The 12,437-nt window shown below is 39.6% G+C and overlaps 1 protein-coding gene across 2 annotated transcripts in view; it reads left to right on the top strand.

Moving 5' to 3' along the window:
* Adamtsl3 (ADAMTS like 3) overlaps positions 1-12,437 on the top strand; it is a 321,518-nt gene that overhangs the window by 262,525 nt on the left and 46,556 nt on the right. For both annotated transcript variants that reach the window (XM_071608576.1, XM_071608575.1), the window contains exons 21-22: positions 5,405-6,476; positions 12,185-12,312. In XM_071608576.1, coding sequence (XP_071464677.1) covers positions 5,405-6,476; positions 12,185-12,312 — 1,200 coding nt within the window. The remainder of the gene's footprint in view (positions 1-5,404; positions 6,477-12,184; positions 12,313-12,437) is intronic.

Raw genomic sequence — 12,437 nt, 5'->3', positions numbered from 1 at the left:
TGCATTACTTTTTCTTTTACATATTTAATCCTTCACTTATTCATTCAACAAACAAGGCAGTGGGAGGAAACAATTTCATACAGTAGGAAACCTTGAGGGGACTTCTGAAAGATAAGTATCCATTTATCAGGCCTACATGGGGAGAGGTACAGGAGGATTTGGGAAAAGAGAGCAACATAGACAAAGGTAGAAGGTGTCAAAAGAAGTGGTAACTGTGTGAGAACTCAAGCAATCAAGCAATAGGACTAGAACTTAGGTGAGTGATAAGAAAAGAAACCTTGAGTTTCATGATGAATAGTTTAGATTCTAATGATCAGTTCATCTCCTCTGGCAGCTATGGAGACATTGAATAAATATGAAACTGTGGGCAGGGAGCCTAGTTCAGGGAATATGGCAATATCTAGGTAAGCATCATGAGAGCAGGAGCAAAGAGGATGAAATCTAACAATGGCTCTGATGTGTAATCCAAGTTCTTGATGCCTGACTAGAGTTAGGAGCTGAAGGACAGGGACCGTGGTGTGTTTGTAAATGTTCAAAACCAGCTCTCCGATGGGATCATGATAGGGGAGAAGTAGCTATTATTGGTTTGTCAGGTTCAGTTTCCATTGTATAAATACTGCCTCTATTGTCAGTTGCCATCCACCAGTGTGACATTATTGAATACAGAGTTGGGAATAGATGCTAGCAATCTCACTGATTTGTGAGTGAATTTAGATGGTTCCCAGTTTCTGGCTTTAGAAAATTGACAGAATCAGATGCCATTAACTTAGGGAATATAGAAAGTAGAGGATCATTGGGATGGGGGGACAGATAATATTTAGATTATAATATTGAATTCATTTTTTATATTTTTATCTTTGTGGTGCTGGGGATCCAGCCCAGGACTTCACCACACTAGGCAAGTGTGCTGAGCTATATCCCCAGCCCAGATTATAATACGTGAAGAAACTTTTATCAGGAGGAGATTTCTAGTAGACAGTGGATAAACAGGTCTGAAGCTCCAGAGAGTGGTCTAGGAGAGACAGATCAACTTGGGAAACATTAACCTAAAGGAATTATTTAAGATCATCCAAGGAAGACTATAGGGCAAGAAGAGAAAGTGGCCAAGCACTTGCACCCAAGGGGTAGAAACATCTAGTAGGATACTGGCCATAACAGGATCAAAGGGAACCATAAAGAAAGGTTTAAAATGTTGGGAAGGAGAGACTTCTTCAGGAAGGAAGTGATCGTGGTGCCATATACTCTAGAACGGACAAATAAGAACACAGAGGGAGAGAGTTGGATTTATCACTGAGAGGCCATGTGTGGTCTTTCCCAGAGAGTTTTAATGCAGTTCTGGGAGAAGAAGCCAGACGGCATTTAGTTGAAAAGGGCAATAGAAACAAGTAAGTGAAAGCCATTTTTTCAGGATGGTCTGGGATTTACTATAGCCATGGGGCCTGGGGCCTTCATAACTCTTTTAGCAAGTCCAGCCCACCGTATCCCTTGCAGCCTCCACTCAGCTACCTGTTTTCCTACATTCCGAGAAGCCTAAAAAGAATCCAGAAAAACTGCCCAGGGTTTTTACACAGCTTCAAATGAGCTTGATGGATCTTCACTCCCAGAGGAAGGAAAGGGAATCCGCACCAGCCCAGCAGCCAGATTGAGGGCTGGATTCTGAGTAGGTGGAGTTCCAGCAGGGATAGGAAGGCTTACTTAGAGGCTGGGTCACAGCCAAAGCCCATTAGGGAGTGGCAGGAGTCAAATGCTGGCGAGACCAAGTGTAAATATCCATCCCAGATGGCTTGGGGCAGAAGCCTGGCTTGACACCAAGCCTCAGATTCATGGCAAAGATACCATGGGAGTGAAGGCAGGACAGACAAGCGAGGAGCCACAGGCAACTCCTGTGAAGAGCCCCAGGAACCTAGAGCTGGCCTGTGTGGCATAGTGGCACAAAGACTCAAAAGGGGGACACAGAGAAGAAAACGCTTCTCATTTTCTAAGAAATCTGCTTTCCATATTGGCTTCACCAATTTGCAGTCCCATCAGCAGTGGATGAGTGTACCTTTAGAAGAGACCAAAAATGTGGCATTTCTCAAATCCAGCACAGTTGAGAGATGAGTTAGTCCCTTTGCACAGGCCAGAACCCCCTCCAGAAGGATGCTGAGATACCTCCTTGCTCTCTGCAGAGTGGACGATGCCCTTGCCTAATGAGCCTTAGCCAATGTCACTGCATTGGGGCATTTCCATATATGGGAGGACGCAGTCTCCCAGAACTGGGCCAGTTTTTTGTCTAAGAACTGAGCCCAGTGTCACCACACTCCAGGCATTGCTCTGGAGGAACTTAACATAATCCTAGTGACTCTGGAGGCTGAGGCAGGAGGATCACAAATTCAATGACAACCTCAGCGATTTAGCAAGACAATGTCTTAAAATAAAAAATATAAAGGGCTGGGGGTATCTCAATAGTAGAACAGTCCTGAGTTCAATTCCCTGTGGGGTGTGCGTGTATGTGTTTATAATTATCAGTGTAAAATGCATTAATACACTGACCTGCCAAACATCATAATTTGGTAACACAGTACACAGTGGAGTCTGGGTTGTTTACCCTTGAGGGCACATGGCTAATTGGGAGCTGTGACTTGCTGCTTGCTGCCCAGCATCATTAGAGAGTATTATACCTTATATTGCTAGCCTGGGAGAAGATAAAAATTCAAAATATGGTTTCTCCTGAATGCAGATAGCTTTTGTACCATAAGAAAGTCAAAGGAGCATTAAGTGGAACCATCCTGATTAGGGGACCATCTGTGATGACTCAAAGTATGATTACTGAAACAGAGACCAGAAAGCACCCTTCCCTCTATCTTCTTGTAGAAGATGTTGCATGTTGCACAGGAATCTCGTAGATAACATGGATGCTGTTTCTTATTTTCCCTTTCCTCTTTACCAGCAGCATCCCATAAAATTGTCTTTCAGTAAAATAAACTGGGACAAGAATACCTCTCTCTACTATTTTGGTTTAATCATGGTACACTCTAGGGCAATGGTCCTCAAACTTTGCTGCACATTCAGTCCCCTGGGGAGCTTTTAAAAACTTTAATACCCATACTGTACACTAAATTAGAACTTTTGTGGATGGAACTTAGGTCATTGAGATTAATAAATAGTTAGCTGTTTTGATTGAGCATTTTCTGTGAAGATTAAGTATTTTGAAAACCATTGTTTCTATAGTAATGAGTGGACTATGAATTTAACCAGAGAATGTGTTAGTTTTCTTTCACTATGACAAGGTATCTGAGAGAAATTAATTAACAGGAGGAAAACATTTATTTTGGCTCGTGGTTTCAGAGGTTTTAGTCTTTGGTCAGAAGGCTCCATAGTTTTTGGTGGTGGAAAGGTGAGTTGGAATAAAATTGTTCACCTCATGATGATGAGAAGTAAAGAAGGAGAGAAGGAGACCAAATACAAAATATACTCTTCAAAGGCCTACCTGCCTCCCAGGACCTACTTCCTCTAACTATGCCCCACCTCCTAAAGTTTGCTCCACCTCCAGCACCACAGGCTGGCAACCAAGCCTTTTAAGCATGTGGCTTTTAAGGGACATTTTATGTCTAAAACATAATACTTCTATAACGTCTTCTTTCTGCCTTTGGTCATGATTCAAAGTAAGTTCAAAATTTTATGTTGCCCATTAAAAGAAAATCTATATGCTTTAAGTGGCTAGGGCCATGTTGACATTCTCTGTGGATACTCTGTAATCCCAAAGAGGAAACTGTCCAAGTGGCAGGTCATCTGATACCACTTAGAAATGAGCTGAGGGAATATCCTGGGTTAGAACCCTTGGACCCATTCTGAGATCCATAGGCCTGAACTACCAGTTGCACATCAATGAAATTTGTATACAAATTAATCGTGTGTCCTTCACTGAAAACCTCTATTTCAGAAATTATGAGTCTCTGTTGCTTTTCTGAACCTAATAACACCACTAAACCCCAGAAGGTTGCCACACTGCAAAAGGCTTATGAACCAGCAAGAGGACTGTAGAAATTATTCTTGTAAACAGTACATACCTTGTAACTACTGCCAAGGCCTGAGAAAACCAACTAAGAGGAATATTGATCTGGTTTTTCTCACAGCATGTCAATGCTGCTATTAATTCTCAGAGGGCCAAAGTAATGAGGTCCCAACTTCATGACCTCCTGAATCGAGCAATACTTGATGCAAGTCCAGTCCTTCTCCTACCACTCACTAGTATCTCCAAGCCCTCCAGCTCATAACCCACATCTGCCCAGAGACCAAAATGTATCATCAAGCAGGAACCAGACTTGTTCCCACATCATGGTCCCCTCTCTCTCCTCCAAATCACACAAATCACAGTATATTTCCTCTCAGGTGAAGCAGGGAGAGAGGCACTTCCCTGGGGACAGGATCTGAGGTGTGTGGTCCTTGGCCCCAGCCTGTTCACTAGAATCCATGCCAGAAAAAAGCCAGCCCATCTCTGACTCCCCCTCAGTCTGCTCTGTACCTTCTTGCCAAACCTGCCTTTGTTACCTAGCCAGTGGGCACAGTAATCATATAGAAGAGCCCATTAAGTGCCTACTACTATGCTGTGCTCTTGACACAAACAGTCTGACTTCATTTCCACACTCCTCTAATGAAAGTACTAATTAAATTATCCAGTTTATAGATAAGAAAACTAAGGCTAAGACAAATGAAATGACTTATTCATGTGGCAGAGCTAAGGTTCAAACTCCAGATTTGTCTGGCTTCAAAATACCTGCTTTATCTTTTCTTTTTTGATCGTGGCTCCCCATTGCTTCTCAGACCCCGCCATGCTTGTTTAACTGGCACATTTGGGCTAGTTTCTGCAATTGTCTAACCTCATTCTCCTTTTTGAACCCTTCAAATGAATTTATTCAAATTTCCATTCTCTTCTTTCTTCAGATTTGGTGTAGCCATGACTCCAAGCCAGACTAGCTCCTCAAAGGTAACCCTGCCAAATGGTAGAGGCCCAACGTATCAGATCACCCTCTTACTGATGAAACCTATACCCAAAAACTGGTGAAACAGGGAGAGAGGCACTTTATGAATTACATATTATGAAGCCATCATATGATCATGCATTAGAATGAATATTTCTTTAATGTAGAATAACCATTCCTTAAATTTCATTGAAGCATTTAACCCCTTACTTCCCCAAAACAGGGCTTTGTAAAGTAAATCACATGTTTTCATGCACTCATTCAAACTTGCATTCTTTGCTGAAGTACTAGATAGTTGTAAAATTTATTTGTGTATACATGTATCATGTTATTCATGTTTTAACTCAAATATTTTAAAAGAGTAACGTAGGTTTGGGAGATGACTGTCAAAAAGTTGTTAGTATTTTTGAATTTTTTAAAATTTTCTTTCTTTTTTCCTGCAGAAGTAAAACCAAAGACAAAAATAAAACTTGGTGAGCAGAGTCCTCAGATTCTCAGTGTCCAGAGAGTCTATATTCAGACAAGGGAGGAGAAACGTATTAATCTGACCATTGGCAACAGAGCCTATTTGCTGCCCAACACATCTGTGATTATTAAATGCCCAGTACGACGATTCCAGAAGTCTCTGATCCGGTGGGAGAAGGATGGCCGTTGTCTGCAGAACTCCAAACGACTTGGCATCACCAAGTCAGGCTCACTGAAGATCCACAGTCTCGAAGCCCCTGACATTGGTGTGTACCGATGCGTTGCAGGCTCAGCCCAGGAAACAGTTGTGCTCAAGCTCATTGGAACAGACAACCGGCTCATTGCACACCCTGCCCTCAGAGAGCAAATGAGGGAATATCCTGGGATGGATGGCAACAAAGCTGATAGTTTGGGAACTGCGTGGCATAAAATGAGACAAATGTGGAGTAACAAAAATGAGCTTTACCTACATGATGACCAAATTAATAACCAGCCTTTCTTAAGAGCTTTGTTAGGCCACTGCAGCAATTCTGCAGGCAACACCAATTCCTGGGAGTTTAAGAATAAGCAGTTTGAAGCAGCAGTTAAACAGGGAGCATATAGCATGGATACAGTCCAATTTGATGAACTGATAAGAAACATGAGTCTGCTTCTGGAAACCAGAGAGGTCAGCGATGACCTTGCCTCTCAGGTGATTTACCAGCTGGTGGCTGAGTTAGCCAAGTCCCAGTCAGCACACATTCAATGGAAGGGCATCCAGGAAGAGGTGCCTCCTGCTGCTCAGCTCAGGGGCACAACAGAAAGTCTGCCCCAGAGTTCAAAAGTGAAAAACTCAGGCAGGCTGACCTTTAAACCAAAAGGACCTATTCTCATGAGGCAAAGCCAACACCCTTCAGTTTCATTTAACAAAACAATAAATGCAAGGATTGGAAATACTGTGTATATCACTAAAAGGACAGAGGTCATCAATATACTCTGCGACCTTCTTACCCCCAGTGAGGTCACATATACATGGACCAAAGATGGAGCACTGTTACAACCATCAGTAAAGTAAGTAAAATAAGAATACAGCATTCATTTTGTAGTCCTTTTTTAATGGCCATTCTAGATTTCTTGAAAACATTTCAAATTCTTTCTCCTAAGAATATGTTTTTAACTAAAACAAAACTAAAGAATGTTAGGATGTTCTTTACACATATGCATTGGAAAATTTTAAAATTAAACTATCGTGTTTTCTCAATTACTATAATATTGATATAAGACTGAATACAGTAAGAATGAGTTTAAAGCACATATAGACTGTGCCTTTGTATAGCACAAAAATAAAATCACTATAAGCCCTCTAAAAAACAAGCATAGAAGTAGTAATCTGTTAAGTTGCAAGTGCAAATCAGAATTCACAGAGCTCTTCCATATCTAGGAGATATGGTATTTCATTTGAGCTCACGCTAGGTTGGCAGGGCAGGGTTGAACAATTTTCTGATGAGGTCATAGAGAAACAGAATCCCATGACCACTTCAAAGCCAGTCTGAACCAGGGACCATGTCTCATAAACATCACCCATGATGTCTGACTATCAAACAGTAACCTTAGCAGAAAAATTGGATATCCAAAATAATTTTCTGTTTTCATGCATTGTCTTAGGCCATACAATAGAAAAATAAAATGATAAGAATCAAAGTTTTCTGAGATGCTTAAAGTACAATATTCAGTCATTTTATTTTGATCTCTATGTTAAGGCAAAAATACCCCATTTCATTTATTTTACATAAAATAAGGGATAACCAATATTAACTCATTTTTGCATTCTTCTAATTTTGCTGTTTTACATAAAGACACTGTGCTTTCTTTCAATTTGCATTTAAGAGTGCAACTTGCACCTTATCTGTCTCTAGGGATTGTAAGAGAAACAAACAAAACAGCAGGTGTGAAATTGGTTTGCACACCATAAAGTACTTTCAAAAAGAAAGTTTAATTTTCATCTTGTCCTTTGTGCCTTGATCCTAATACACAAAACATCAGAAACCCAGGTAAAATTCAGTTTTTAAAAAATAATAAATCATTAGGCTAAGGCTTAAACAAAAATATAGGAAAAAGTCTAAATTTTGTATTTGTATCTTAGGACTCTTAACACAATTTTGCAATGAGATTGTAAAAGTGGAATAAACCTTAAAGTTTAGTCATTCTTAAATCTTTTAGTCTGAGGGTCTCTCTAAATTTAAAAATGATTGAGGAACCCAAAGAGTTTTTGTAATTTGAGTTATATTTATTGCTGTTTAGCTTGTTAGATATATAAACCAAGAAACATTTTGAACATCTCTATTGATTCATTTATAAAAAAAAATAAGCTTTGTGAATGCCTATTACATGTTTATATAAATATTTTTTAAAAAGCAATACCTACCATCCCAAATTACTGATACCAGTGGAATTGCTTTATATCTTTGCAAATCTTTTTAGTGTCTGGCTTAATGAAAGATATTCTTAGCTGGACACAATGGCACATACTAATGGCTGACACAGGAGGATCACAGGTTCCAGGCCAGCCTCAGCAACTTAGCAAGACACTGGCTCAAAATCAAAAAATAAATAAATAAATAAAAAGGGACTTGGGATGTAGCTTAATGCTAGAGAGCTTCCCTAGCATGTGCAAGGCCCCAGGTTCAATCCCTGCCTGGTGTAACACACACACACATACACACACACACACACACACTTCTTATATATGCATACAGAGATTCTTATATATGCTTTTGCACCTGTTTGGGTATATTGTTCTAGTTGAAACTTATGGTGAATAAACTGCCTCATACAGATATGTTAAAAAAAGGGAACATCTTAATGCTATTTTCAGGTAATTGTGGATATTCTCCTTTAAAACTACACCAAACGTGGACAAATGGTAGTTTCTCAAAGGTCATTTGGAATGTGAAATAGAAATCGTATTTGTGAAATGTTGGTACTCTGTTCACTGAAATCTACTGATTTTTTTAATATTTATTTTTTAGTTGTACACAATACCTTTATTTTGTGTATTTATTTTTATGTGGTGCTGAGGATTGAACCCAGGGCCTCGCACCTGCTAAGTGAGCGCTCTACTGCTGAGCCACAACCCCAGCCCAAATCTACTGATTTTTACCTTGCACTTTGAATAGATTTTTTTCACCCAAGCAAGAGTTTATAAAATCATATCATTTGTAAAATATTGGCTCACTGAGTTATACCAATATCTTCTAAAACATCGACACATTTCTTTATACGATATAAAAATTCACAGATACTTTAATATCACCATCAGGAAAATCTCTGTTTTGGAAATGTGCCAACCTCTCAATGATAGATGCTAGCTTTCCAAAATTCTAATTTTTGCTTGAAAGCTCCAATTTTTATCATTGGCAACAAATACAGTCAATTGTTTTCCTTGAGTTGACCAGCTCACTTTGTTCATTTGAAAATATATATGTATCTGCCAAATACCCAAGTTCAAAACACAGTGTGGACTTTTTTTGTCATAGCTTGTCTGCCAGGTATTCTTTCAAACAAACATCATACTCCATGAAAACAACAGCTAACAGTTCAATCACACCAGCATGTTTTAGCACACAGTGGAAGTGTTTTGTATATGCTTCCTATTTTGTTATACAGAACATTACAAACCGTTGTACTGGGTTGAAGTTTAGTTAAATTAACAAGTTTTAGTACTTCATTTGGAACATCTTGAAGTGATACTGGCAGTTTTGTTTGTATTGCATTGTGTGGCAGTCCAGACCACAGTGACTACGTGGATGACACTGCCTGCTTCATGCCAGGAGTCTGAACATCACTGTCTTTTGAATAATCAGTGCAAAGGTCAATACAACAATGGAAAAGGCAAATAATGTTTCAGTATTATGGGGAACATCCTTTCCTCTCACTGACCCATAGAGTTATGGACCACCCTCTGTAGACTACTATATGGCTCACAGTTCAATTGTGTGCATTGTAAGAAAATAGCCTGAGAAAGCTGATGAGTTGACCTATGGCCACACAAGTACTACAGTGATATAGAGGAACATGGGCATTTAGAATAAATATTTGTCAAATTGAGTTGATTGCTAATAGTTGACTTGATGAAGCCAGGCATGGTGGCACACGCCTGTAATCACAGGGAGGAGGAGGCTGAAGAAAGGGAATCACAAGTTCAAAGCCAGTCTCGGTAACATAGTGAGGCCCTAAGCAACTTAGTGAGACCCTGTCTCTAAATAAAATTTTTAAAAAGGGCCGGGTATATTGCTCAATGGTTATGTGCCCCTGGGTTCAATCACTGGTACCAAAAAAAAAAAAAAAAAAGTTGATGAAATGGAATTAAGTTTTCTGAGGCTGAGATTTGTAGAACTCATGTAAATAAAAGGTTTTGACATGGTACATCCCACTCAGATGTGTATCTGCATGCTTAAAGATCAACCATTCAAAACTGAAGCAACTCCATATGTCTAATAAAAATTTTTGATTTTTGTTTTTTTTAAGACAGTAAGATCCATTTTTCTTTTTAGTTTTTTCTCTGAAACCTGTGCAATTTATTTGCTCATTTTACTTTTAATTTCCTGTACATAACAAAGGTGCTCAAGTATATTTTTCTGAGCCTCACAAATCTTTTCAACAGAAGTAATTCAGAAATAGAATTATGTTTCTAAGAACCTCTGTCCTGTCAAAAGAAACCATATAGGTGTGGAATATTGTTTGGACAATATTGAGTAAAAAATCTCAGCGAGGAAGGGAAGGCTATGGGTGAGTCAACTAGAGATGGTGTCTATAGAAAGTTCAGCCTTGTCATTACCTCAAGTTGACAGTAAGACTGTGCAGCAGAGGCCATGGTCGGATCTGTTAGGAGCTCTGCCTTCTGGTTCTCCAGCTCAAGGACTGCTCTGGCTTAGGTACCTGGGTGGCATCCCTTGGAAAGTAAGGCTCACAAGTGCTCAGCAATCTCAATCTCGTTGACTTCTTGAGGCCTACCAAACAAATTGAGAATTGATAAATCATACAAACATGTTTGAAAAAATTAAGAAAATAAATTAGTATATTTTTCATGTCTGTATAGTTAGGAGTCATACTTTTGTTTTCAACTGCTCCTCCTCAGTGGCAATTTAATAGTGAATATCTAGCCCTGCAGACAGATGGGTCTGCCACAGTGCCATTGCTGTGGACCATTTCATCTGTCTTGACTTCTGTCCCTTTTGTGTATTTCACACGTGTGCTGCAGGGGAGCCTCATATCCTCCTTGTACCTTTCCTCTGTGCCATTACCGTGTTCTGTTCTGGTCATTCATGTATTTATTCATCAAAGGTTTTTTTGAGAACTGGTGTATAAAACTCACTGTGCTAAGCAGTGGGAATTCACAGCTGTGAATAAGATTTGGCCCCTGCCCTTGAAAAGATCACACTCTAGTGGAAAGAAATAGATATTTCAACAAATAAATACTTGAACCAGAGAATAAGGAGCCCATAGGGGATAGAAGATAAATGGAAGAGTATTGGGGAAAACTTTACAGGGGAAATTACATGTGATCCAGTACCCAATGGTAGGACAAAGTTTTGCAGGAAGAAACGCCATTTCAGATAAAGAGAACAACATATGCATAAGCTCAGGGAGATGTAAGATCATGGAATGTTCTGGAAACAAGTTTGTTATGGCTGGAGCATAGGATGAGTGACAGGAAGTGACAGGAAGTAAAGAAGTGGCTCAGCTCAATTAATGAAGAAATGCTATGTTTAGAAGTCAGTCTGGTCCCTGTTGCTAAGATCTATAAAGTGGGATGGGAAAATAAATAATACAAGGGCCAATGGTCCAGGTTAGAAGTAGATTCATATCATTAGGAATAATAAAATTTAAAGTTTCTCTCACTTCTCTGAATAATAACCTAATTAGTAAACACCTGATTGTCAAAGTGGTATTTTCATGTAGGCTTTTAGGAATATCAATAATTGGAAAACTATAAGGGACTCATGCAGCTTATTCCTGATTCTTTTTGTATGTGTGTGTGTGTGGGGGGGAGTACAGGGATTGACCCTAGGGGCTCTCAACCACTGAGCCACATCCCCAGACCTTTTTAATTTTTCTTTTGAGACAGGATCTCACTAAGTTCCTCAGGACCTCACTAAATTACTGAGACTGAGTTTGAATTTGTAATCCTCTTCCCTCAGCTTCCCAAGCCACTGAGATTACCGGCATACACCACTATGCCCCACTATCCCTAATTCTTAATGGCACAGTCAAAATTCCATACAAACTGCAGCCTTAGCTTGTTACCTCAACTGACCTTTTCACATAGTGATGGTGAGACAGTGATCTATCACAGAGTAGCTTATACCAAAGCCCACTGGATCTCACTGTGAAAACTCATACCTGAAGCTTCTTAGGAAGGATTTGGGCTGGAAATGAAGGTTTAATACCCAGCAAACTAATAGGTTTGTTTTTAAATGGGGTAGATTAAGACAAAATTCCATCCAGAAGAGTCTGTTCTCATGTAAAGGAAGATGGGATGCTGGCTATCCAAGCAATGTCCAGTTCTAAGGGTGTAGTGAACCTAAGGCAAGAGAAGAGACTCTCCTGCCCTGCTGATCTGCATGCCTATAGGTAGGATGCTTGACAAGATCATCTTTGGGGATCCCTGTTAGGCCAAGGCCTATAAATTTGTTTTTCTTCTTTCTCGGCAACTTTCGATGGCCCCAGGGCAGTTAAATGTGTTACTTGAATGCACCCTCTTTATTACTCTTCTACAGGATAATTTTGGATGGAACTGGGAGAATACAGATAAAGAATCCTACAAGGAAAGAACAAGGAATTTATGAATGTTCTGTAGCTAATCATCTTGGTTCTGATGTGGAAAGTTCTTCTGTGCTGTATGCAGGTAATCCCCTTGGTTGAAACCTAGAATGTTTCTGTTTTGTTTTTAACATTAATCTCCACAGCATCAGTTCTCAACCTTGAACTCCATCAGTTACCTAAAGGCTTGTTAAAACAGATTGCTGGCCC

Source organism: Marmota flaviventris, chromosome 2 (assembly GCF_047511675.1).
Source record: "Marmota flaviventris isolate mMarFla1 chromosome 2, mMarFla1.hap1, whole genome shotgun sequence".
NCBI classification, from domain to species: domain Eukaryota; kingdom Metazoa; phylum Chordata; class Mammalia; order Rodentia; family Sciuridae; genus Marmota; species Marmota flaviventris.
The sequence above is the reverse complement of the archived record's forward strand: the minus strand, read 5'-3'. Positions and strand labels throughout refer to the sequence as shown.